Raw genomic sequence first — 27,911 nt, 5'->3', positions numbered from 1 at the left:
TGATGCTCTGGGCAATGTTCTACTGGGAAACCTTGGGTTCTGGCATTCATGTGGATGTTACTTTGACATGTACCACCTACTTAAACATTGTTGCAGACCAAGTGCACCCCTTCATGACAACAGTATTCCCTAATGGCAGTGGGCTCTTTCAGCAGGATAATGCGCCCTGCCACATGGCAAAAATTGTTCAGGAATGGTTTGAGGAACATGACAAAGAGTTCAAGGTGTTGACTTGGCCTCCAAATTCCCCTGATCTCAATCCGATCAAGCAGCTGGGATGTGGTGGACAAACAAGTCCAATTCATGGAGTGTCCACCTCGCAACTTACATGACTTAAAGGATCAGCTGCTAATGTCTTGGTGCCAGATACCACAGCACACCTTCGGAGGTCTTGTGGAGTCCATGCCTCGACAGGTCAGAGCTGTTTTGGTGGGACAAGGGCCTACACAACATTAGGCAGGTGGTTTTAATGTTATGGCTGATCGGTATACATAATAGTTTTTATTTACATTATAAACACCAGTACTCTACATGGACTATGTCTACATGGACTATAACCATATTTTCACTAAAAACAGTAAGCCTTGCCTTTTTTTTTATACAGATGTAATGGGTTGATGTTTACCTCTCCTCTCAGTTCAAATGACACTAATGCCATCAGCATGTTTCAGACAACAACAGCAGCATGAAACATTCATTAAAATGCGCTAGAAGATTTGCATAATGTACTTAGTAGCAATAATCCATTAGAGAGTTTAGAATCAATTATAATGATTTTATCTCTGGGTGTTCCAGCTTCAGAAAAAGCACTCTCTTTTGCTGTCTTTGGAGAAAAGCAGTGAAATGTTTAGAGCAACTTTTGCACACTTTTTAATTTTTTAATTTTTAAAAATTTAATTTTTAATGTTTTTTTTTTTTTTTTTTAGAAAAAAATAACTGAAGCCAGACCTTGCTGTGTTTATTATCACTGTAGAGAATGGCCTGTTAAAGAGCGCTTGAGGTTAATGTTGAAAGGTATGATAAGATTAGTACATGTTCTCTTAATCTTTTAGGTTTGTCTCATATATATGCACACTAAATACTATATAATAAAAATCTTGCATCAGTATCTTTATTTAGAAATAAAGGACAATAAAAATGATCATCTCAGTTACAACTCATTAGTTAAAAATACATGGCGCACCAGTTTTTTATGTTTTATAATAAGCTTCTAACCGTGTAAAAGAAAAAAGAAAACTGTACAATACAACCTATCTATGAATGCTATCATAGAATTCAGTCAATCTTTGAAAATAGCCTTGTGAAAGGTCTCTTACTTGTTTATAGGTTGTTTTGATAAAATCATTATAGGTTTTGGTCCACTTTGTCTGCAATGTAAATTTGGCATAAGACCTATACAGTTTTAGAGGCACAGGTTAAGACTAGGTTTTATACACATGCTGCATATTACAGTGGTTATCTAAAATTCAGCTGTTGGTTTTGTCGTCACACGGGACCCAACAGATAAAGTAGGATATGGATAGGATCTCTGTAAAAGGTGATTCAAGTATACTCCAAATGTGACCTGTGAATTAGAAAAATAATTAAGACATTTAAAAAGTAAAGTCTTGAAAATCATTGTTTGTTAGTTTTGAAAGTTCTCTTCTGGCAAAGATACGTACAGAAAAGGCTTTAAACTAGAAAAGTAAATTAATTTTCCTTTAATAATCAAAAGTATATACACAGCAGTTAACAACTACGTGACTGAAGATATACATTTGACAGTTTTAAATAAAAAAAATCATTTTTATATTGCAGAGTGAAACTGTATTATATCACCTCTATAACATGCTATAATTTATATCAAATTAATGTACCAGGGTTCCACTCCACCTGATGCTCACATAAACACTCCCACTCCCTGAATAAAGGTTTAAATTCTACTGACCTTTCCATTCCGGCAATCAGACAGAGATCTGAGAGGCTCTTGGGATTTAGTGCCAGAGGTCTGGTCTATTCCAATCATCTGGCAACGACTACACTTGCCTGCCACCTTCAACGAACCAGTGAGAAATGATTAATGGGGTATTCAAACTATAGTTGATGCAAGATACACTATATCACAGTTTCAACTGCTCTTTTTCAAAACTGGCCTATATGCGCTCATAAGACATCTGGTTATTTTAAAGGTTTTGCAGACCTGAAAGTGTGTGCCTCCTATTTTTATACTTGTCCAGTCCTCTTCTTCAAAAGGATCCGAGCCCGAAATAACAAGGTTTGCCCGAAAACGATTGATGAGTTGCAGCATGTTGAAAGAGGTACAATTATTTGAGCTGTCCTGCCTGTGACAAGCCAAATTGTAAGAGAATTAACATAGGAACCAGGCTTTAACCAGCTCACTATACAATCAGACCAAACCATGGAATGGAAAAATCCACATGTAAATTAATGCCCAAAATCATACTGCATCACTAGCCATTATGAGTGTATTTATGTTGATGTAACAGGTAGCAAACATTACCTGTTAATGATGTGATTAAGCAGAAGTGCCACACTAGATCTGTTAATTAGCAAAAACTGAGCTTCATTCACCAGAGAGAGGACAGGAGGGCAGGAACCTGCAGAGCACAAATCACACATATAGGCATACAGTCAGATTTACATTGTGTTCACATGACTGCTTAAATACACACAAAAACATTTAGACTAATATTCCATATCACAAACAAATTGATAAATCTATTAGTTATGTATTGAAATCAGTACTTGGAGTGACACTGAGCTCTAAGCTCATTCATCAGGGCTGACACTATAGACTGATAGAAAATTATTAGTACTCTACTTGGGTAATGTAATGACTTAGTGTTATATGGTATATTTTCACATTTGTCTATTTTGGTCATTTGTTTTCTGTGTGACTCCTGGAACAACCAGTATGCCCTTTATGTACTCTCTTATTGTTGAACAACTTAACAAAAATGAATCCACACATCAGTTGCATGACATTTCTAATAAAACACACAGAATACCTGCAACTGTCATAATGTAATGGTTAATATGGTGTGCCATACTGAGTGCTGTACCCTTTCCTTTGCCAATTCTCATATCCCGGGCAAAACTGGGACTCTGTCTAATGAGACAACAAGGTTTTCCCAGGAACTTAGACAGCCAAACTGACACTTCCTCTCCACAGTCAACAGTCTGTACCCTGAAACAAAGGAAATAAGTATTTTATTATTACTGGCCTTCAGAAACATAGCAAAGTTTCATTTTACAAATAAGAACTGCTGAAGTGGTGCCATGGCCTCCTAGGTTCGATAAATATCCTGTCATAGAAAGCCTACATCATTGCAAAGTATGAAGCGTTTCTGTGTTGCATATGAAGAACTCAATATGTTGTTGGTGTTCCTCTTTCGGCTGCGGTCGCCACCGCAGATCATTGGTCCGCATAATTGATTTGGCACAGTTTTTACGCCAGATGCCCTTCCTGATGCAACCCTCCCCAATTTTATCTGGGCTTGGGACTGGCACAGAGAGCGCACTGTTGCATGCAGCCCCAGTAGCTGGGGTTGGTTCCTTGGCTGGGAATTGAACCCGGGCCACAGTGGTGAGATCAATGTGGCCTAACCACTAGTCCTACAGAGACCCATGAAGAACTCAAAATGTAGTAGTCAAAAATTATCAATCAGTATCATTTGCAATTGTGTGATAAATATAATGGACAGGACCATATCACAAATCTGATTAAACAAAATTAAAATGTAAGTATTCCACTTGCCTGTCACCACAGACTTTGCTTTGACATGGTCTTGGGCCATCCTTTTCTTGACTGATCTCCAGGGGAAGAGTAATAGGATCCATACCTATTCTTTCAATAGCAAAACTCACTCTTTATTTCCTGCCACCTCCCAAAACATGCCTCTAGGTGAATTATTAGGTATTATACCTACAAGATTTGCCTGTAAAATGAGACTAAAATTGCAAAATTTCTCTGACCTGAGGCTTCCAGATACAGTGTCTTGGAAGTTAGGCAAATGTGTGGATTGATAAGACACAGTTTGGGTTCTCTCTTCTGACTGAGACATATTCCATTCTCATTCACCACCATCCATATGCGGTCATACAAGAGCCCCTGAGGGCCCAAAGGCCATTCTGTCACCTGTGGAGTTCCACAAAACAGCATGATGTTTCTTGATGAGACTTGACAAAGACATGTATTGACTTTCATTTTAAATACAGAAAGGTATAGACAAAATAATAAATTGTAAATACTATTGCTGTCTGTAATACTATACAAAATGCAGAATAGCTTGATGTTTAATGTACCTCAAATGCAGCACATGACTTAATAGGATATATGAAGATATTGGTCAATGTATAAGCGTCTTCACTGTTCCTATCTTCCTTTGGAATAGTATCCTGTGACGAGGTCTTGCTGACAGAAGCAGGAGAGATATTTAAGCCATTCATCACAGGCACAGGTCTCTCGGTCGGCAATGAGGTCAGCTCATTTGAAGCCGAGGTCTCTGCCATTCCAGCTGACTTTAACGTTGCCAGTCTCTTTTGGTTCAGTCTTAGCGGTTTTTCCACAAAGCAGTCAACAATAAACTTTAATAAACATTGACAGTCTTCAAAAGTTGACATATACCCAAAGGATATGCGGACAGACCCAGTTGGACGTCCATCAATCAGGTCAATGTTGTCTCCACAGACATGACCAGCCTTAAAGTAAAATCAATACAACACAGCTTTCAGATACAACAGTGCTTCTTCACCACAATTAATAAGTAGACTTAGTAGACTATATGCAAAATGTGATTGAAACAACATTTCATATTTCTTAAAGCATGCAAGAGAAGATTTACTGACCTGTAAGTTACTCTTTACCTCTTCGTTGCTGATGCCTAGATATGTCTGACAGGCCCCTGTGTTACAGAAACAGCCTGTGCGCAAATGAATATTGAACAGACAGGCCATTTTGTCCACCTGAGGGAAAAACAAGAGTGGCTTTTTAATCACGGGTGTCAAATAAACTGATTAATGTGCCCTTCGCAGGAAAGTAATTGTAAATTCTGAATCCTGAAAAATTATTTTTTAAATAAAGTTCCTAGAAATCAGAGCTCTTTGAGAACGTGGTACTTTTCATAGATGTTTGACCTGATAATATCCGATTACTTGGCCATAGCAGTCCAGCAGGTTGAAGTTGAGGATTGCACCCTGATCTGTTGCATTCTCAAACTCACTGTCACAATAGATCTGAGCCACAGGTTGTGCATTGCTATGGCACAGGCAAGACAGTATGATGTAGGTATAACGAGCTAGGCCAAATGTGTGAAGCTGTATGTTCATCATGCTTCCTGGGGACAATAAAAACACCAATAATAAAGTTTGTTTTAATTAAAATAATATTGTTGTTCCAAAAGAATAAAGAAGTAACTTTCATACCAGTCAGTCTGTGCAGAGCATCAAACCCATGATGGAGGGAAATAATATCAAGGAATGAAATGGTTCCATCTTCAAATCTAAACATACCCAAACACAAAGGAATATTGAGTTACCAATTACTAACTAAGTCAATTCAATGTTTTCAGGAGTAGAAAAGTGAGTTTTGTACTGCAGAGTACCTGCTAACTATGTCAGACTTTGGTACAAAGTAGTCCTCTGCCACCAGATAAGCTGCTGCTGTCCCTCCACCAAAATACTTCTTTTTCAACAGCTCAGCTGCTTCATTCCTCACTACTAAGGCTCCAAGTCCAGTGGGGAATCCAAACATTTTATAGAAAGAGATGGGCACAAAGTCAGCTGGGTGTTGCTTCAGGTCCAGTGGCGAGCAGCCAACAAAACCAGAAGCATCAAGCAGAACAAACCATCGACCTCTGTGCTCGCACGCTGGGTAGAGCTGCTGACGCTGAATCCCTCTCACATAGCTCAGTGGATATTTCCGCCCAGAAAAATTGCTCTGGGCAGGATAACAGAAAAGATGTGCCACCAAGCATTCATCCTGGGTATTCATTGTGACTTGGCTAGCTTTGGCTCTCGCTTCTATTTCCTGAGGAAAGACAGGGACTGTTCCCACTCCTTGAGGTTCAGTTACTCCCCGAATGCCCACTACTGACGTGTGATTGTCAGTGAGGTAGCAGAATTGACTTCCTGAATGTTCATCAGAAGCAGACGTCCAAGGAAAAGAGTCAGCCACTAATTTAAGAGCTGCAGTGCAGCCAGCAGTGAAAATGACTGAGTATTCCTCAGGGCTGGTGTTAAAGTGCTCCAGTATCCTACAGGATAAAAAAAACCACAATACGCATTAATGTCCTAGAAGTAATGACTTAACACATCAGCTTAGTTATTAGATGCACAAGAACAGAAAAAACTTCAGTGCAATGATGTGGGCCACCACGTTTGAAACCTTTTTCATTTTTCATTGTAAATATTTATGTATATTTATTTATTAATTACATATTTGCATCATGAGGCCCACCAACTCACAAAAATCCAATCTAACCATATATTATTTTGAAAATCTAAACCAAATAACACAATTCTTTGAAGTCCTGCACAAAAAAGAGAAAAATATTTTGAGTGTTCTGAAATGAACCTGGCTGACAAAGCTGAGGCATTTTTGGGGGGCATTCCCCAGGGGCTTGAGCGAAAATGCAGATGCTTATCTGTTGTAGACAAGATATACATACTAGAAAAAATTTCATGCACAATTTATTATTAATTACTCTACATAACATTTTTTACTAAGAATAGAATGTTCATTCTGCATAGGTTTGTTAAAACAATGGATTTTTATGTAAACAGTGTACAAGATACAAAACAATAAATCTCAGTCCTATAATTTACAATAGCTAGATAAAACAGACTATCAGTCATATTATGTGTCACATGACTACTAACTCGACTCAACTGTTTTTTTTATTGTGGTATGCTATTTTAGTTTATCAAGTTTAGACTTGACTGCTCTAGTCTGTCGAGTTGAAAGCCTGAACCATTGCCTGAAGCATGACTTCGATGCCCTTTGTATTTGTCTACTTTGCTGATTCTTAATAAAAACCCTGCACTTGCATCCAAAACCCTGTCCATGCCTGACAAACTGGCATTGTGTTGAGACACCTTAAACAACAATAAATCTCCTAATCAATGATGGCTTTGCTAGTATGTCTGTATTAATACTAGCTTCTAAAGCTGTGCTTTGGAAACGCATCCGTAAGTTGTGTACATGATGACAGGCTGCAAATGTAATATATCTCCAACACCACCACATTGAGCACTGGGGCCCCCCAGGGCTGTGTGCTCGGTCCACTGCTGTTCACCCTGCTGACTGACGATTGTGTAGCAATGCACAGCTCGAATCACATCAAGTTCGCGGATGAGACGACTGTGGTGGGTCTCATCAGCAAGAACGACGAGTCAGCATACAGAGAGGAGGTGCACTGGCTAACGGACTGGTGCGGAACCAACAACCTGTCTCTTAATGTGGACATAACTAAAGAGATGGTTGTTGACTTCAGGAAAGCACAGAGTGACAACTCTCCGCTGAACATCAGCGGCTCCTCCGTGGAGATCGTCAAGAGCACCAAATTTCTTGGTGTTCACCTGGCAGAGGACCTCACCTGGTCCCTCAACACCAGCTCCATAACAAAGAAATGTTATTCTGCGAAGGCTGAGGAAAGCCCAGCTCCCACCCCCATCCTCACCATGTTCTACAGAGGGACTATCAAGAGCATCCTGAGCAGCTGCCTGGTTTGGGAATTGCACCGTCTCGGATTGCAAGACCCTGTAATGGATAGTGAGGACAGCTGAGAAGATCAACTGGGTCTCTCTTCCCTTCATCACAGACACTTACACCACACGCTGTACCCCTCACACAAACTCTTCACCCTCCTAGCTGTCTGGCAAACGGTACCGAAGTATTCGGGCCCTCACGGCCAGACTATAAAAGAGTTTCTTTCCCCAAGCCATCAGACTCTTCAACATTCAGAGACTGGACTGAAAACACACACACAATCAACTGAACATCATCCCACCCTCTTTGCAATTTTTGCACATCTCTGTATTCAATTTCTGCTGCTACAAATATTTATTATATACTATATATAATCTTTATTCTTTCTACCTGGCTGCTACTCCTTATGTTTACATTTACATCAACTTATATTTTTACTCTTTTGAACTACTGTCATCTGATTCACTTTCTACTAGAACTGTGTACTAGTCAGCACTGCACTGTAACTTACTGTGCCCATTGTCTTGTTTTGGTAGTTTCGTACTGTCTTGTGCTGTCTGCACATGTTTGCACTGTGCACTTTAAATATATGTAGTCTCCTGTAGTTCTGTGTTTTTTTATGTAGCACCTCGGTCCTGGAGGAACGTTTTGTTTCACTGTGTACTAACTAGCTGCGTATGGTTGAAATGACAATAGAGCCACTTGACTTGATATGGACATTATTGTGGAACCAAGTAAAGCTTCAGTGGTGTTACAAACTTTAAAAATGAAAGGGGAAAATCCACTGGCAGGTGAGAAATAGAGTACCTGTATCTGACCCTCTCCACTGTGTCATGTGTCATCTTACTGCTGGGATTGAGACTGTGAGGGTTACCTGTGAGAAATACTTAACTTTAGTAACTCACTCATATTTAGGCCTGTCACATCTAATAATGTTGAACAACAGTTACTACTGCAGGTATATTTAATCTAAGGATTTAGGAAGATATCTGAATTGATTTAATAGAGTATTGCTTATGAAATTACTAACCGTACACATTCCTGGATATATCCTCATAAAACGACTTGACCTGGGATTCGGCAAAGAATGTTGTCCCCGCATGATCAAGGTAGGTAATATCTGTGTAAGAAATTGCTAATTAATAGTAGTAATAATAGCTTTAATTATTATATAAAATCACTATAAAATACAATTATATACATTGTCTATACATTTAAAATGTCTAACAAAGTATAACAAACATAACAAACAATTAAACAAAAAAAAGATATAAATAACAATACAGTATATGAAGTCTAAAAATAAAGTCCAGGTATAGAATTATTGGCACCTCTAATAAAGATGATTTAAGTAAATTCATGTTTAAAAAAAAACTCATCAAAAAACATATAATTTTTAACATATCCACCTGGCATAATTACTGGCACCCCTGCCTTTAGTGCAACTTTCCTTTGCCAAAATAATCCCTTTTCCCCTGCCATAATGGTTAATTTGAAGAGACTGGTGTGAAACCACGTAAAATCTTAAATAAAAGAATATTTTAAAGCTGCTGGATGGAAGATTTTGTCGTTGGAACAATAATGCTAGTGCAAGCTGCGGAGGAACATTTTGTAACGTGGGTTGTGCTGCGTCCTTGTCCACTGTGCGGATTAATCTCATGGCTGTCAGTGCCAGGTCAATGCACAGTGTGCGATATGCTTTAGTGGTGTCGTGACACTTCAGTACAGTAGTATGCAGTTTTGGGTGCGGCCTAATTATTCGCGAATGTGTGGTTACTATTATCTGGTCTCATACCAGTGTTACAGAAGCATAATGAGAGAAAAATCTTTCATGTCTAAAGCAGGGAGTGTCAGGACAGCTCAGGAAAAGATTTCTGTCCCGAAGTTTTTTCTTTTCTTTTCTATTTTTAACAAGCACTGTAACTTTAAGAACATAGTGCGAGAGTTCTCGTTTGTTTGTAGCATGCTGAGCAGCAGAGGGCGCGTCTCACACACACACACACACACACACACACACACACCCTCTCAGTAGTGTCTTAGCTATGAAATAAACTTCAAACTTAACAATAGCCTACGTTTTCTTGAGTTTTTCTTCCACTTTTCGTACTGTCAGTGGATAAACACAACGCTCACTGTGAAGAAACGATTAGCAGGCAAGGAAACTTGGTGTGTCTGCGCAGCTATGAATGTAAAGGTTTACCGTTGAGTCTGGAAAATTCGCGGCGGATGAGCTGCTGCTGCTCTGAGCCGAAACTGTAACCCGGCCAGATTTCCTTAAAGCTCTCAAACGTGCACAGGCGGCTAAATTCACTCGAATACTCCTCCATTATATCAAAATGTCAGCCTCTCTTACTGGCTGTCTGTCGCTGACATTCTGTCCAATGAACTGTACTTGTGTGACAGACTACAGTGAGTCCCAAGTCCACATGTGAGCGGAGAAAACAAGGCGAAGTGCACAACACGCCTCTGACTGGAACTCTGCTCCAGTGGGACTGACTGCCTGACTTCCCACAGTTTAACTGCAATCATTGCTCTTAGCTAATTAGATGGGAAAACCTGCTGCAGTGCCTGACACACTGCTCTAAACCAGGGGTTCTCAAAGGGTTCACACACACACACACACACACAAAAGGAGCACACCTTTAACTGTAAAACCCATTCCACAGACCCCCTCAGGAAATCTTTATGAAAATAATGATCCAAGAATATAAATATTACACTCTTTTTTAGAATATGTACAATAAACTTGTCTACTTATTAGAACCATAGGTCTTTCTATTCCTGAACTTTCCATTTAGGCCCAAGCTGACATTATTTATAGGCATACATGTTTTCAGTTGTTCCTGAGGTTTGGATTAAATCCATAGAGTCAAGGAGTCAAACAGGCTAAACAGGCTAACTATAAGAACTAGTCTGGAGCCTATCCCAGGGGTGTCACAGGCTGGGGGATGCCTATTGTAGGGCACAATCATGCACACACATTATGGACAATTTGGAAATGCCAGTCAGACTACATTGCATGTCTTTGGACTGGGGAGGAAACCCCCAATATACAGTGAGAATATGCAAATTGTGCAGAGGCGGGAACTGAACCCAGAACCCTGGAAGTGTGAGGCAACAGTCCTGTAACAAAAAAACAAAAAACTCATTTTGAGAACCACTGCTCTATATGCCCTGTTAAAACAACAAAACAACAGCAAAAAAAGGCTATTTGTAGTCTTCTTCTGAGAAAATCTTTCTTTCCACAGTAAAACTGTGATTGCGGATCAGAGAATTATTATATAATTATACCCAATAAGCTCAGTGCCCCATACTTACTGAAACTGAGGTGTGAATAGACCTAACACCCGTTGGATACAGAGTAAAAGTGTATTGACAGTTTTTTCCGTGGAGTTTTGATGTTTCATATACTGCAACAGGGAGCAAATAAAAGTCTTCAACCTTGGCATAAAATAATCAAGGGATACACATTACACTCCTCAATTCTAACACTCTGTCACTGATATGTGTAAGTGTCTGGAGTGAGGAACAGGAGGTTTTTTTAACAGGAATACTTTATGAGCTGTATATGTTTAACACATGGAATTTTGTGCAATAGATTTGAGGTTTAAAGAAGGATGAATCTGGGAAATGGCTATGTACCATTATCACTTTCCATCTCAAACAGGGGCAGTAATTAAATATCACTTCTGCTCCACTGATTCCCTCACTTCATAATTTGGCCTTCAAACCGAATGCATCTCTTTTTGTTGAAGGACCACATTGTTTTCGTGGAAATGGTCTCATTAGCAGAAGAAGATGGCTGGGTTGGGGGAAGGGATGACAGACTCTTCTCTGTGTCTCTCCGTCTATAACGATGTGACACAATCAGTTTAGACATGTTCTTGTTGATTAAATAAAAAAAAATCAAACTTTTATCATCGTTTTGCCAAATATTTTGCCAACCTGTCCATAACAGACTGATTTTGTATGTCTGCATTTACTAGTCGTGTGTTTCTGTCTGCTTTATTTGCAAGTTAGATTGCTAATAAGTTTCAGGAGCATTGAAGTGTAGCCAACCTGAAGCAGAAGTCCTTTCATATAAAGTGAATGTATTCTTTCTAACTTTACTGCTTTCACTATTCCCATGATGGGACCTACTGTATTAAGTGAGGAACTCCAAGCTGGCCTACCCTGCTGTATGGGCTTATCTGAGACTAATACAGTGGGGGGAAAACAGTAAAGCTAGTCTCAGTCAGGCAGAGCTACGGGCACATGGCCATCTGTCTATTCTGTGAATACAGCTGACAACAAAGGAGGGCAATTCTTCATTACCGGACCATACAGCCACTGGACACTCACACACTCACTCACATTGTTGGAGAAACAAGGCAAACAAGAGGGGAAAAGCAACTGAGTGACACCAACCTTCTGCCTCAACCTCAATCAGCCCAGCAGGTCAGTTTGCTAACTAGCTGCTTGTCACATTTACAGAGTGCCAAACAGGCTTATTCATGCATTTAACCTACCGCGCTTATGGGTAGATTCTAGACAGAAAGTAATTGGTTTGAAGATAAATTGGTTCATGGTGATTTTTAAAGCCGTTCTATTAGAATACTGCTGAAGTTGATTTATGTATGAACTATAAGTTCAGCTATGCATTTTACACTGTGTTTTCTAGAAGTCACACTCTTTGCCTGTTGTCATACGTGTTTAAATATCCAGTGATTACATGTCCTGACCAATCCTATTTATAACAAACTTATTAATATCTATATTTAAAGTAATGTAAAGTCAATACATGTAGCCAGTGACTGTTTCAAATGAATAATAAAATGAAGAAGTAATTAAAAGTAGAAGACTTATTTAAGAATTCTTTGAAATGTGTTAAATATCACTTAAACACTACAGTGTAAATTCTGATTTGTTAACAGGGTTTGCTTGCCTGGTATTTTAAGTTAATAACGAAGTTTAAACAATGAATACATGGAGTTTACTTTAAAGTTGTTGAACAAAAATGTATGCTAATATCACAGTTCCTTAGTGTTTTCGGAGAGCCACATGATCTGTGAAGAAATATAAACAGTGCATATATGAACAATGCATCTGGCCTCGTTATTGCTGTGCGTAATAGAGTGGTTTCTGTGGTCTGGGGGACTGCTGACAAGCTTGAGGAGACAGAAATGGGTCAAAAGGGATTTAGCATTAGCCAAATAAATCCTGGCCTATAGGATTAGGCAAGGCTGTTGCTGCTTGTTTGATGTGTTTACCTGATGGACCAGCAGACGACTGAAGCCTAGTAAAAATTCCACGCTTTTTTTCTTTCGATCCAGACCTCTCATTCCAATTAACTTTATTGTTCTTTAAGTTCAAATGAAGAAACACTTGTCTTTCTGTCTGTTTTGTCATTTAATAAATGTGTACACTCTCTTTCCAGTTCATCCAGAGTAAAATGGCGACAGAGAGAGAGGTCTGCTTAATTCATATCTCATGTACGTATCTGAAAAATGAAGGACAGGTGGTGGAATATTATTATTCTGTACCACCTAAAATTCAAATGAAACACATTCTGTGACCTGCATGGACTCATGAGGCAAATAGCATGTGTGGTATCAATTTCAGTGCAAAACTGCCCAATAAATATTGCTATATAAGATATTCACAAAAGACCTTCAAAGGCCATTCAGACGTGTATGGAAATACAAGTCATTTTTCAGTGCACCTGTATGTAAGGCATGACCGCATGACCTCTCATATATTTAAAAAATGATAAATATTTTCTGAACATACACAGGAATTTAAGAACAAATCAGGACTGCCGATTATAATAATATACTGTAATAATAAATTAATGACACCCTGTTTAGACATCACGAACATCACTGGATCCAAAGGCCCAACAGGAAACAGACAGCTCCTGTTGAAGCTTATAAAACATGCCACAACAGTTTTATTAAAATGGAACCAGTAGAATGCACGTACATGTAAACAGAGCTGAAACTGCAGTGTTTAGGTCTCACACTATATGAGTGCTCCCAATAGCAAAGTAAGTGAAATATCAGACGAATCTGGAATTGAATATTGTTTTGAGTGGTATAGAGGAATCAGTTTTTGTAGGGTTTATTGAAATAATCAAATATGTAGAGATTGGAAATGGTTGTCGCTGAGACGGCTTATTGAACTGCAGTTGCTTCATTCTCGGCTAGGCTGACTGAATTGCTGACATCCTTATCTGTTTGTCTACACAGAGCCCGTTGTCTGAAAGTGTGAAGTGTCCAGATCATCAAGAAGTATGAATATGAATGAGAAAGAGGTTGCTTTGTGGTCTGAGGGAGGGCTAAATGTCACTCTCACCATCCGCCTACTAATGCATGGAAAGGTGAGGCTTGCAAACTCTTGCATTACAAATGTTTATGAGCTATTTCAGCTCATAATAAATTCTCTGTTGAAAGTAGAAATCACACCGGATTATAGTATAGTAATTCATTACCAGCCAGGGTGTCATGTGGTAACTTACGGTATCACTACCAGTGTTCTATTTTTGATCTAAGCATGCTATGCTTCAATATTTCCAGTAATACACATACCCTAGTAACACCTAATAAGTAAACTAACATGTACCCCTTGTTCATTCATGTTAGTCTCATTGTATTTTATATGTATATGGTGTTGAATGCACTAGTTTTACAGTATAAAAATATACTCGAATACATTAATACAGTAGATCAGCAATGAAAAGACACTCATCTACATCTGAAGTTACTGTTTGTGGTGTACACTCTCAATAATAGTCATTCATTTTGGTTAGCTATATTTATATATTATTTGTGGAATTCTTTTTGCAGGAAGTGGGCAGTATCATTGGGAAGGTATAGATATTCTAATTCAACAAATTAATCAACTATACATTTGATTACAATTGTGTTGTACTTATTTGTATATTGAGCATGTGTTTTTTCCCCTTTTTAATTAATACCACCTTCTCTATCTCAGAAAGGGGAAACTGTCAAGAAAATGAGAGAAGAGGTAAGTATTACAATTAAATTGTAAAATATTTTTACCAAATGTTACCATGCTACAATGAATGGTTAAAAAAAAAACACTGTACATTGCAGAATTAAAAAATACATTCTTCAACAGTAATGAAGAATAAACATGAAATGAATGTTTGTTAAAATGAATGTTAAAATGAATGTGTTTTTGTCTGCCTTGTACAATGTGCAGTGACTGCGTAGAGAAAAGAACTCTGTACTGAATAAACTGGCCATAATCAGCACTAGAATAAGGTCACTATTGCTTTTTTTTTTTTAATAGAGTGGAGCACGTATTAATATATCCGATGGCTCCAGCACAGAACGGATCGTCACCATCACTGGTGCCTCTGAGGTCATCTTCAAAGCTTTTGCCATGATTGCAGAGAAGTTTGAGGAGGTGTGGCATATCATATTGAACAAAAAAAAAATCATTATATGCAATTAATGTCATTCTGCTGTAATATACTGGTAATCATTACACAAAGGATTTAAACTTTATTTGAAAGTAGCACTTATTAAGACTTTAATAAAGAAATTGTGTGGTGTATTTGGAGACTGTTAATATAGTATGAAATACATGCCATACTTGCCTAAATGGGTTTAGGCTGTAATTAAAATTTCTTTATCTTTCACTTCATGTAGCTCCCCAGACATTATAGAATTCTACAGTTTTAATTAGCTGCCGTCTGTAGAGCATAGATGCCATCACATTCTGCAAGGTTGAAGGAATGACTTTTAATGAAGCGGACATTATGGACATTATTGGGTCTCTGTTGCAGGATATACTGGCCTGCATGGTGAACAGCACAGTGTCAAGCAGACCTCCTGTCACGTTGCGCCTTGTGTTCCCTGCCAGTCAGTGTGGCTCACTTATCGGCAAAGGAGGCTCCAAAATCAAAGAGATCAGAGAGGTAGATACAATCTTTAACCTGATAACAAATGAAAGAGAATTAAAGTTATGAAGGAGTCCCAAATGTTCATTGCATGGTCATTTTGTCGAACACTTGGTATTCTTTGTTTGCATGCCCAGCAGGAACGCTTTGGCTCAGTGTGATTAATTGTTCTCATCAAAAAAGAGCTATTGTGTTTGTGAGCTAAGGGCTGCTCCATTAAGTCTACAGATATACACGGTGCCCTTTTTGGCATCAATTTCAAACACCTTGTATATATATATATATATATATATATATATATATATATATATATATAAATTTTTTTTTTCAATTATCAGTTCACTTTTTGACTAGGAAGAAAGCAGTTCAGAAGTAGTGGTAACCCCTGAAGCAGCATTACTTTTCTCAATGTATTAGCATTTGACAGGAGAACAGTGCACTTTGTTGCAAGAATTGTGCTTCTGTATGTGAATTTCACAGGATAAATTTAGCTGTCCTCTCTATTCAGGGCTGAGGCGGGTGAACTGGTTGGTTGAATTCCCAGTAGATTTGAATGTCTAGGACATGATGAAGCTCCAGAGCAAAAATAGATTCATATTTATATGAAGTATCCAAATAGGTTGTCCTAAATAACAGCACCCATCGTAACAATGCCCAATCAAGACTTGTACTGAGCTGTTATTCGGAATGTGTCTATGTGGTGCGCTCATAAAGCAAAACAGATAAAGAATATAATACCATGATGTAACAGTGTGAGGTGTAATTTCTTTTGTTTTTATTTTGTTTTTATTAGCCATCTCACATCTTTAGCTACTGTTTGACACATTTGCATTAGCAGTTGTGTGTGTTAGACCACAGGTGCACAGGTGCAGGTAGCTGGAGACTTACTACCAGAGTCTACTGAGAGAGCAGTGACCATCTCTGGCACCCCCAATGCCATCACACAGTGTGTGAGACACATCTGTACCATCATGCTGGAGGTGTGTGTACATGTGTGTGAACATGTTTTTTTTAATTGTGGTGGGGACCAAATGTTCCCACAAGGATAGGAATATCCAGCAGTTTTGACTTTATGGGGATCTTTCCATGTTATATCCATGGAAGGTCCTCACAAGGATAATAAGACAAACATTGTGTGTGTGTGTGTGTGTGTGTGTGTGTGTGTGCACGTAAAATTTAATGACTACCGCTTAGAGATGGATGATTTCCTTCATGCTTCAGCATTATTAACTTAAGGAAAGTACCTAACCTAATATTCACCTAAATGCTTCATTTGAATTTTATTTCATTATGTTCATCGCATGCTTTTCATGTTTCTGTCCTGCCTAATTTGTCTACCGGCACTCTGGGGCTTTCCAGCAGAGGAACGCATACTGTGCACTAAGAAAATATTTGAATTTGTTGAATGAACTTTCTTTTCTTCTTTGTGTAGTCACCGCCTAAAGGAGCAACAATTCCTTACCGGCCCAAGCCATCCTCTGGTGGCAATCCCACAGTTTTATCCCAACCACATACAGCTCCTGTGAGTACTTCAATCCATTTCACAGATTCACTGAGCAGCAGCTATTAGTTTATGAATTCAGGGGCTCTAGTTAAACATTAATGGCTGCGTAGCTGCATTCTTAGTGGGGAGCTATGAGTGTGGATATTTAGGCTAATGATTTCTTTGAGATCAGTGTGGCCGAATAAATCTTTCCCTCAGTTTTCATCAGTAATATAGTCAGCACAGTGGTTAGTAGTCTGCTTCAGTGCTCTAAGACATGTAGATAAGGCTTGCTCTGGGTGGCTTCCCTGAATTGCTGATCCAGGACTGTCTGTTTTGATCAATGCAGTAGGAGAATCTCAGCAGGCCTTTTTCGATCATTGTTTCTCAGCCAATATGCAACATTCTATTCTATTCTATTCAGAAAATGAGAATAGTGGGCATTGTGTGTGATTATATGTATATGATGCTTTGACCTTTAAATTATAAAGGGCTGTATGTTGTTTAAGAGGCTTGTAAGGCATGTAAGGCACAGCAATCCTGACCTTCAGAATGGGAGGTGTAAAAGGTTAACATGGCAAGCTGACTGAGCATGTTAGGGCCCTGTAGACTTTTAGTAATTTTTAGATCTGCAACACATCCTTCCTGAAGCATTAAAATGCAGCAAGCGTCTGAATTTCATAAACATTGAATGAGCCAGCCCAGGTGGTTGTTGGACATATTCATACAGTGACCCCTTGTGGTTAATACTCTGAGAAGATTGGTAGTCACAATTCTCTTGCATTCAACTGTGTCAAAGACATAGAGCTGTATCTGAACTGAATAAAAAGTGTATAACGTTTTTATTCATATATCCCAACCAGCCTGATGTTGTTTTCTTTTGTGTAGACTTTTGCTGTTCCAGCGCAGTACACCATTCCTCCCCAAGACGTGAGTGCCAATACTGCTGTCTTGTCAGAGATGTTGATCAGAGATCTCTTATTAACAGTCATCACTACACTTTCCCCAACCACCTTCTTCCCTTTCTACCACTGCACCTTTACCAGTGCATTCCATTATACATCTCAATGCCTTTCACCTTAAAATACTGACAGAGGGACCAGTACTAATATAGCAGTTTCTTTGAATGCACAAAAGTGTTAGAACAATGGTTTCTCATGGAGGACCATGCATTTGTATGACTAATGCCTGGTGCTACTAACACCTTTTCCTCCATTGTTTTTTTCATACCCTTGAGTGTTATCACAAAAATGTGTTAATAGAATCAGATGTGATTACAGTCATGATGCCAGGTTATTTTGGGCTAAGTTCTAACAAGCCCAAGTAACAGTTCTAATTATGAGCATGAACATTGGCTGTGTATTGTCTGTAGATGTGTTTTCCTCTGAAATAATTCCATTTGATTGGCTAGTTCTAACCTCCCTTCCTGCCCTGCAGTTGACCAAGCTTCACCAGTTGGCTATGCAGCATATCCCCTTTACCTCCCTTGGGCAGAGCAACCCTGCCTTCCCTGGTACGTACCCAAAGATCCCTGGGGAAGTTTTTCTCTCCCTTTGTCACTCTGTCCATTTTTCTTCATCGTTGTCTCGGTTGGTTTTTCTGTAATTTCTTTTTTTCTTTCTGTTTCCCCACACTATTCTTTCCTGCCCTCCCTTTCTCTGCATGTGTTAATCAACACTATCAATCATGCTAATTTTTGTTTGTTCCACTCTGAAGAAAGGGAAAGCGAATTCATGTCATCTTAAGGCCATCACAGTCATAAGACTGAATGTGTTTCATACATATCTTTCACTAGCTGAAACCATTTTTTATGAATCAGGTGACTTTTTTGCTCATTGTCATGTCATGAGCTCTGATAACATTGTGGAGGCTTTGTGATTTGTCTGTGTGATCTGGTCTTCTCATGTGCACCTCCATGCGTACCTCCACATCACCCCTGACCTGATCAGTCCACCACAGTACCCGTCATCTCCATCCCTTTCACACTACTGCACTTACTCTGTAACAACCACACACTGCAACAGGCCAACAATGATTACTGCTATAAGAAAAAAGGAACTACTTTACAAGAGACTGCCTCTAACTTTAATTGAAAAGTTAGTTTATTCAGTGCAGTCCAAATATAATTAGTCTGGCACTGTGTACATGCAAAGCCCTGCTGCTCTCTACATGATGTAAATTAGTGTTATTGATTCAGTTTGACTTAGTTTTATTTTGGCATAGCTTATTAGTTTTACCAGTGGAGTAGTGATATAGACCATGTTATACTGTATATTTAGCCACTTGATATGGCCTTGTTGAATGTTTTGTGAGTTTTTGCTGTCTATTTCCTAAATAGGTCTGGATATGTCAGTTTCACCAAGCTCTCATGAGCTGAGCATACCTAATGAGGTAAGTGTTTTTGATAGCACAATTACATTGTGCATGAAATGCATGCATTAGCCTTTAAACTTGAGGCATAATATGGCTGATTGGCAGCATTCATGGCAGGTCACATTTCAGTAATGACCTCAGTGACACATAAGACCCTGCTGTGAGACCAGTGGAGGTACAGAAGATTTTTAAGCATCTTCCTTTCTCCCTTTTCACTGCTGCTGTCACCAGTGTGACTTTAATCTCTCACTGTGGCACAGGGGCATTACTGGGATCATAACAATGGGTCAGTGATTAATAAAGCATTAGTATTTAATTAAACTGACCAAGATGGCTAACATTTTCACATTTCACACTTTTCCCCATACCTATATCTTCACAATAATTACAAGAAAAGGTTCTGTGTGATCCTTTCCTGTTAAGCAGTAGTAAAACTACTATTATTACTTAGAATTCAGAGGTTCCCAATAAATCATGCCATGTGCCACTTACCCTTGTCTCCTCTCAGCTCATAGGCTGCATTATTGGCAGACAAGGCACTAAGATCAATGAAATTCGCCAGATGTCTGGAGCCCAAATCAAGATAGCCAGTGCCACAGATGGTTCAGCAGTACGTCATGTCACCATTACTGGCTCCCCAGCCAGCATCTGCCTGGCTCAATACCTCATCAGTGCCAGGTAAGAGGACCCCTGACAGCCAAAACACAAGCCTTTGGCTTTTACAGTTTACAGTTTACAGTAACTGGTATTCCAGTATTTTCAGCTTAAAAGAATTTGACACTTTTAGTATATCACTATAATGAAATATTTCATGCTCCATCCTTTTGTTTAATCCCACCTATGTTGGCTCCCCTCAGCTTTATTAATACTTATCAAGGCATGTGAAATCCTAGTTATTATTTCTCTTTGTAACACATAACATTCCCATTATTGATCTTTCTTTTTTTTATCCCCATTTGTCTTGCTTTCCTGTTTAACCTCCACCCTCTTTGGTTCCTCCTCTAACTATTAACATTGTCCTGCCTCCCTCCTTCCCTCCCTGCCCTGTGGTGGTGGAATGTGTGTGGGTATGTGTTTGTGTTTGCAGTTTAGAGATGGCTAAACTCAGCATCCAGGCTGCCTCCTCTTCCTCCAGCACTACTGTTGATCTCGGCCTGAGTTTCTCCCAGTCTGCCTCTCCTGCCTCTGCCTCTGCGGCCATGCTGGCTGCCCCCTCGGCCATTAATGTCCACTCACCCCCGGCCATGCCCTCCATCCCTACTACCCACTATGCTCTTCCAGTCTCCAGCCTGCTTGGCATGAAAACTGTGCCTCTGCTGGCCGTGCACGCTGCTGCCTCGCCGGGCCTCACTCCCTACACCACAAAAATCCCTGCCTCAGCCACCATCAAAAAAGCAGAGCATCAGAGGTTCGCCCCCTACTGACCACCACTGACAATCTTTCATTTACATGTTATGTTTTCTGGTTTTTTTTGACAGCTTTGAAGATTTTGTCCTCTTTTGTACATTTCTGTACAATATTATGCAAATGAACAGGACACAAATGAAATGCATCTCATATAATGCTGCATTTCCTTTGGCATTTCATTTAGAAATGTTTCAGATAGTAATATCAAGCCATATATTTTTCTGACACTCCATTCCCCCCTTCAAAACCATAACTAATGTGATTATTGTTACAGCATATTGATTTTGAAACCTTGCTCAAACTTATTAAGGTAGTCAATTACATGCAATTTTAGTACATGCATATACGTACATGATCTTTAAATTTTTTTTTTTTCAAAAAGTACAAATCCTTTGTTTTTACTTAGTCTCAAATAGTCACATTGAGTCTCTTTTACTGAATATATCACCTGTGCTAGGTGCTTAAAAGCAGGAAATTAAAATTTTAATTAATTTAGGTCAAAAATACAAATATTAGTCCCATATAATATTCAACTATGCAAAATATTCATGGTTGTAGTGACATGAGGAAATGAGCTACATGTATGTAAATGACAGTGTATTATGGTTATTTGTGATTTTATTGTGTATTTTCTTGATGTTTCTATTGTTTCCAGTTAACTGTAACTATGTACAAGTTAAAAGTTTCACTAGGACTGTAATGGAGCAGAGGTGGGATGCGTCACTGGCAGAAAATGGGTTATATTTGTGTTATAAGTATTATGAACCATAGTAATTTGCTGTAGTCCTTTGGCCCTGATGGTGTACATCTTTCCTCGACTTTATGTAGAAGTAGCTGGCCTGAGGCCTCTTTAGTCATGCTGACATGCTGCAGCTTCTCATTTTTCCTTCTGGACTATTCCCAAGCCATATGCTGTTTTTGAGTTCTCAGTATTATTCATTAGTCCAAGGTTTGATTATATGAAAACTGACAAAGTGTAAAGTTTACTAAACTTCACTGGAAAAAAGAACTATGACTAGTCTATTTACTGTTTTATGTATTTTCATATTCACTATTTGATGGTTATACATATGTGTTAGGCTATTTTTGATAACATTCTCCACTTCTTTCTCATAAATGTTGGACTTCACACTTTTCACTTAACACTTAAATGAAAAGTGTTAACAAAAATTACCAGTGGTGTATCTCAGGGGTTGTTCCTGGGCCCTATATTGTTCTCTTTGTACATGCTTCTCCTTGGGTTCATTTGTTTCATAAATTATTTCCTACCATTTTAATGCTGATGACACACAGTTGTATCTCCCATTGAAACCTGTTGATAATGGCTCTCTGCAAAATCTCTTTGACTGTATTACAGATATTAAATGCTGGCTGTCTAAAAACTTTCTCTAGTTAAATAATGACGAAACAGAAATCATTATATTTGGTAATCCAGACTCCACAAGAACTGTAGTTGACCAACTGTGGCCTTCGTCAAGTATTATACAAAGCTAAAAAATCTTGGTGTTATTTTCGACTCTGAACTGAAATTTGACAAACAGGTAAACTCAGTTGTGAGAGGAAGCTTTTTTCAAAGGAGAACTATTGCCAAAGTAAATGTATGTTGTCATTTAATCATCTGGAGATTGTTATTTATGCTTTTATTTCTTCTCAAATTGATTATTGCAATTAACTCTACATGGGACTCAACCCTGTCCCATCTTCAACTGGTCCAAAATGCAGCTGCTCGGCTCCTTACTGGCACCAGAAAGAGAGAACACATCTCTCCTGTCTTGGCCTCACTTCTCTGGCTGCCAGTCAAGCCCAGAACAGTTCAAGGTTTTATTATTCGTTTTTAAATCACTGCATGGCTTGGCACTGATTCACAGTCCCCTCCAAACATATTGGAACAGCAAGGCTAATTCATTCGTTTTTGCTATACACTGAAGACATTTGAATTTCAGATCAAAAGATGAACATGAGATCATAGATCAGAAATTCAGCTTTCATGTCCTAATATTTACATCTAGATGTGTTAAACAGCTTAGAACATGGCACCATTGGTGGCAGACCGCCCAATTATTAGGTGAGCAAAAGTATAGGAACAGATAGACTTAAAGTAAATTAAAGTAAATAACAATATTTGGTTGCCGGCCACCCGCTGACATCACCAAACTGTTGCATTCTTCTTTTGTGATGCTTTCCCAGGCTTGTACCACAGCTTCTTTCAGTTGATGTTTGTTTTGGGTGGTTTCTCCCTTCAGCCTCCTCTTCAGGAGGAGAAATGCTGCTCAATTGGGTTACAGTCTGGAGATTGACTTGGTAAGTCTAAAACCTTCCACTTTTTCCCTTGATGAGGTCCTTTGTTGTGTTGGCAGTGTGTTTTGGGTCATTGTCTTCCTGATGAAGTTCCTCCCATTTAGATTGGATGCATTTCTCTGTACGTTGGCAGACAGAATGTTTCTGTAGACTTCTGAATTCATTCTGCTGCTACCATCATGAGTTAAATCATCAATAAAGATTAGTTAGCCTGTTCCAGAGGCAGCCATGCAAGCACAAGCCATGACACTGCCTCCACTGTGCTTGACCGATGAGCTTGTATGTTTTGGATCATGAGCAGATCATTTCTTTCTCCACAATTTGGCCTTTTCAATACTTTGGTAGAGTTTAATCTTGGTTCCAGAACTTTTGTGGTTCTTGTGGTATCTTTTGGTATGGTCTCTATATTTCAGCTCTTAAAGCCTTTTTCAAACAGTGGATTGTGATACCTTCACCCCTGCCCTGTGGAGGTTGTTGGTGATATCACTGATTGTTGTTTTGGGGGTTTTCTTCACAGATCTCACAATGTCTCTGTCATCAATTGCTGTTGTTTCCCTTAGCCGACCTGTTTGATGTCTATTTTTTAGTACACCAGTGGTTTCTTTCTTTTTCAGGGCATTCCAAATTGTTGTATTGGATATGCCCAATGCTTGTGCAATGGTTCTGACTGATTTTCCCTCTTTTCTCAACATATTAATTTTCCCAGACATTTGAAGGTCTTTAAGATCTGTAGTATCGGGTCTTCTGTTTTGACCTGTCTTTTATCTGTGGTTTTGTCTTTTAATGTTTTTGTTTCTCCTTTGATTTACTGCTTTAGTTTTATTCTTTTTATTCTTTTATTTGAAATTTTATTTGTCTTTTATTTCATTGGTTAGATTTAGCTGAGATGATGTACAGCACTTTGGCCGACACTCACTGTTTTTTAAATGTGCTATATAAATAAAGGTGACTTGACTTTTCAAATTAAATTGTTCCATTTTTAATAGAATACAGAATTTTTTGAATTCTACTGACATTCATAAGTTTCTCTTGATGCTTGCAAAGATAGTGTCTGCAGTTGTATTACTAAATTAGTGTAGCTGTTTTCCATAACATAGATTGTTTAAATATGAGGTATTTGGGTTGAAGGAAGCTTGCGCTTTTATACAATCCTCAAGCAGAATTTGTATCACAGTGACAGTGAATCTCTTATAATTTCAGTTATTTTAATAGATCTAATTTTTGATTTATAGTATGGTATTAACTGCTTTTTTTATGTGCTGCAGGAAATTCATACTTCCGCTCCACAAGGCAATTCACCCACAGGATGCACAGGATTCACATTCTCAACATTTATTCATTTGATGCATCCAAATTACTGATCCTTGTACAAACCAGAATAACAAAATGTTCAAAATGGTAACATGTCTTTCAGTATGTGCCATTCCAGGTATTGTGTATATAACAATGACTGTAGAGCTACTATTGTGTTATTCTATTATAGTGCAATGCTAGTCATGTTTTATAAATGGCTCTATCTTAATGGCTTTTTAACAAATGTCTCTGTGTTGTCAGGGATGAACTTTATTTTACCTCTTCCCCTAACTGGGCATGAAAAAGCCTTTTCACAGGTACTGCATTAACAGATTTTCTCACAGGTTCCATATACACGCATCTGCTCTGAGCAAACCATTACCACATTGTCACTTGCTGAGTTTAGGCCCCCTGTCTTCTTTTCAGCCAGCAGTGACCCTATTCAACATTGATGTAACAACTTCACCTCCTGCGTGATACACACATATGAACAATTCACAGCCAAGTTACAGAATGCAACCCCAACCCCAGGTGTTACCTATTTTAGAATCAGGTCTGCATGCAAAGACCTGAATATTATTGGACTGGATCGATTGTTCTAGTGTTAGAAGAAGCTCTTCTTTGAGAGGAGGTGAAGCCAGAGCAAACAGCCTAGTACCACTGAAATGCTTCTCTGCCTACATTTTTGTTTAATGCTGAATTAATGATTTTTCCGTCTCACCCCATCAGAGCAGCCTTGTGGAAATGATTGTGACAGACTGAAAAATCAATCACATTAATGCAGATATGTGCTGGATAGGAAGAGAGGTTTTTTAAAGGATGTAATCACCTCACCCAAGGCACAAAAGTCCTATTGTATGCAAGAGCGGATGGCATCCTCCTTAGCCGTACCCCTCATTCACAGCTTTGGAAATAAACCCATGTAAATCTATGGACAAAAGAAAAAAAAATCACCCCTCCTAACTTCCAGGGGTGGTGAATATCATCTGGACACCTTCTTGTGTGCATGTGCACATATGCTGAGACCAAAGTCACAAAGTTATGTATGACATAATATTTACAGTAAATACCATTATTCTATAGCCATCATTCCCTTTCTTCTTCTCACCTCATACATGTCAAATCTTATGCACACCTTATGGAGCTATCTGCTTAACAGCTTGTGAGATACAGTATCCTCCAAAGCTGTTGATAGACTCCTATTATCTACTATCATCTATACAGCTGTGGTGAGTATAATTTTCATTTGAGTCCATTTCTAGCTTGAGTTGGATTCCCACATTATTTTGCTAGCATTATTAACTATCACTCACCACGTTGGCAATGAGTTAGTTATGGATTGTTCTCAGTGCTTCACTCACCTCTGTTTGAGTGGGGTCTCCCTCTGTGCTTTTCACATCGTCCACCAATTAGTGACCTACAGGACTATGAATACATGACACTAGCATGGTTGAGTTGTCCTCTTTCACCATACCATACACTTCACCATTGAACTTGTGAAGCTAACTGGACTCCACTAATATGCGTACAAGAGCTGGAGTGGATTTCCCCTCGTTTCTCCACTAAGTGGGGACTCCACTGAGTCTCCCTCGGTGCTTTGGCTCAGCACCACAGCCCCCACAGTCTCCCCACTGTTCTCCATGCTGTTCAGGTAGCATAGCATTTTTTTTAATTGTAATCTTCCACATCCCCATATTCCACATGTGAGGGAGCTGGTCGAGGTCTTGCTCCTAACAGTGCACTACCTGAGCCAGGACATGGGGCAGCTATCTGCTCTATTTTATGCACAACACCAGGTGTGATCGGCTAGCAGTAATTCATACTGTGCAGCCACAGAACTGCTTCATGTCAGTCTATTTATGTGATGTATTTTTCCATGTTTCTATTGTGCCAGAACATTTTTCCTTTTGAAGTATGCCTTTCAAGGACAGGCAGAGTCTGACAGCCAGAGGTGTCAGGATACTTCTATAATTGGATGACTGGCTCCTATGTGCCTTGACCACACTTTACAGTACTTAGTCTCATGGTGAACTCAGTAAAAAAGTGGCGTCCCAGATCTGCGAAAGGTTTGGCAAGGTACAGAAGGACATTTTCACTCATTGTCGACTGTGGTTCAAACCATACAGCCCACCGGGACAAGAAGTATTGGACCTTGCCTGACCTTACTGTCCCTCCATTGCAATTCCCCATCTATGCTAAAGTTATACATTGGTATCTCACTGGGGGCTCATGAAAGGAGCAAGGTGCCTCTGTCTGAACACCTTCCTAACACCTTTCCAGTCAGTTGTAAGGTGTGTCTGTTCTGGTTGACATTGTAGCACTGTACCTTAGTATTATAAGGTTCTATCTGAGCTAAGATTGAATGGCAGATAGACCCTTATGAACCTAAGGTCACAGTATGTTACCCAGGTGATATTCATCACCCGTAGCATTTAGGAAGGGTGAAATTCTGGTTATGTATGTCATTCTACACACGCAAAAAGGTATCTAGGTGGTATTTACTGCCCCTGGCATTTATCCAGTGTTCATAGAACCATAGTTACCTACCCTTCTATTTAAGTTACATCAAACTTATTCACACGGCCTTCTCAATGTCACTGCATGCAAAACTATGTATAACATCACCTCTCTTCATAGGTATATTTATAGGTTAAGTCAAACAGCATCATAAAGGAACAAAAATTCTCTCAATTTTACTCTTTTCATTGAAGTCGGGGAATGTGCCACTTGGTGGTTGGACGTAATGTACCCACATACACTCATATACATTCATATACACATTGCCTGGTTCATATTGCTTTTACCAGTTCCACATTTTTGCACTTCACTTGATACAACATCAGGAGAGACCATTTCTAACCACAGAGGCCACTCAGATGGTCGTTCTGTCCCTTTGTCATCTTGGTACTGGACTAGTGCAATTCACTCCTAGCAGGTTGTGCATCTGGGTTCAAGATGAGAATACACCCTTGATGGGACTCCAATCCATTGCAGGACACCATCCACAGACACACACACACACACACCTAAGGGCAATTTGGAGTGGCATGATTTCAGTAAGTAGGAGGAAACCAGAGAACCCGGAGGAAACCCAAGTGGAAAACTGCATATTCACATACTTAAGAGTATGAGGATATGTTCTGATAGAGACTACAAAGCACTTCTGTAAGTGGCTCTGGATTAGGGCGTCTGCCAAATGCTGTAAATGTAAATGTACTTCATTACAGAACAAAATGCTGCAGCCACCCAGGTTTGCTTTGCTGACATGAGGCTACATCCAAAACGGCGTAGTAATGTGTTCGGGACTATATGTAGCCTAACATTTGATTAGCACGCTAATATGAGTTTTGAAACGTAGGCTTCCTTTCAGCATTGTCCCTCTCCCTCTCAGCCTTAACTTATTGCTCAAGGCAGCCATTCAGCCCCAAACCCTGACGGTTACA

General features: G+C 39.1%; 2 protein-coding genes across 6 annotated transcripts; one reads left to right on the top strand and one right to left on the bottom strand.

Moving 5' to 3' along the window:
* Nucleotides 1-1,086: 1,086 nt before the first annotated feature.
* mocos (molybdenum cofactor sulfurase) lies at nucleotides 1,087-10,245 on the bottom strand. 4 transcript variants are annotated; one of them, XM_026945478.3, is made up of 15 exons: nucleotides 9,909-10,245; nucleotides 8,739-8,828; nucleotides 8,516-8,582; nucleotides 5,604-6,254; nucleotides 5,425-5,501; nucleotides 5,155-5,336; nucleotides 4,849-4,965; nucleotides 4,306-4,701; nucleotides 3,976-4,138; nucleotides 3,758-3,842; nucleotides 3,051-3,187; nucleotides 2,501-2,597; nucleotides 2,180-2,321; nucleotides 1,928-2,032; nucleotides 1,087-1,564 (listed from the first exon to the last, which is right to left on the bottom strand). In XM_026945478.3, exons 1-15 carry the CDS (start codon nucleotides 10,033-10,035, stop codon nucleotides 1,460-1,462), a joined length of 2,541 nt encoding a protein of 846 aa, XP_026801279.3. In that variant the 5' UTR covers nucleotides 10,036-10,245; the 3' UTR covers nucleotides 1,087-1,459. The 4 variants fall into 4 exon arrangements, with proteins under 4 accessions (XP_026801279.3, XP_026801257.3, XP_053088935.1 ...); XM_026945456.3 differs by having other exon boundaries at nucleotides 5,137-5,336; nucleotides 9,909-10,241; XM_053232960.1 differs by having other exon boundaries at nucleotides 2,501-2,599; nucleotides 3,071-3,187; nucleotides 5,137-5,336; nucleotides 9,909-10,241.
* Nucleotides 10,246-11,882: 1,637 nt separating this feature from the next.
* zgc:110045 (uncharacterized protein LOC664755 homolog) lies at nucleotides 11,883-24,104 on the top strand. 2 transcript variants are annotated; one of them, XM_026941473.3, is made up of 14 exons: nucleotides 11,883-12,145; nucleotides 13,125-13,179; nucleotides 13,936-14,066; nucleotides 14,533-14,556; nucleotides 14,681-14,713; nucleotides 15,002-15,118; nucleotides 15,501-15,632; nucleotides 16,466-16,594; nucleotides 17,047-17,136; nucleotides 17,986-18,027; nucleotides 18,535-18,610; nucleotides 19,436-19,488; nucleotides 19,979-20,148; nucleotides 20,558-24,104. In XM_026941473.3, the coding sequence occupies exons 3-14, from the start codon at nucleotides 13,980-13,982 to the stop codon at nucleotides 20,892-20,894; spliced, it is 1,290 nt and encodes a 429-aa protein (XP_026797274.1). In that variant the 5' UTR covers nucleotides 11,883-12,145; nucleotides 13,125-13,179; nucleotides 13,936-13,979; the 3' UTR covers nucleotides 20,895-24,104. The 2 variants fall into 2 exon arrangements, with proteins under 2 accessions (XP_026797274.1, XP_053088232.1); XM_053232257.1 differs by lacking the exon at nucleotides 13,125-13,179.
* Nucleotides 24,105-27,911: the final 3,807 nt, after the last annotated feature.

The sequence above is a fragment of the Pangasianodon hypophthalmus genome, chromosome 3 (genome assembly GCF_027358585.1).
Source record: "Pangasianodon hypophthalmus isolate fPanHyp1 chromosome 3, fPanHyp1.pri, whole genome shotgun sequence".
Classification (NCBI taxonomy): domain Eukaryota; kingdom Metazoa; phylum Chordata; class Actinopteri; order Siluriformes; family Pangasiidae; genus Pangasianodon; species Pangasianodon hypophthalmus.
Note: the sequence above shows the minus strand (reverse complement) of the source record. Positions and strands in the feature narration are given on the sequence as shown.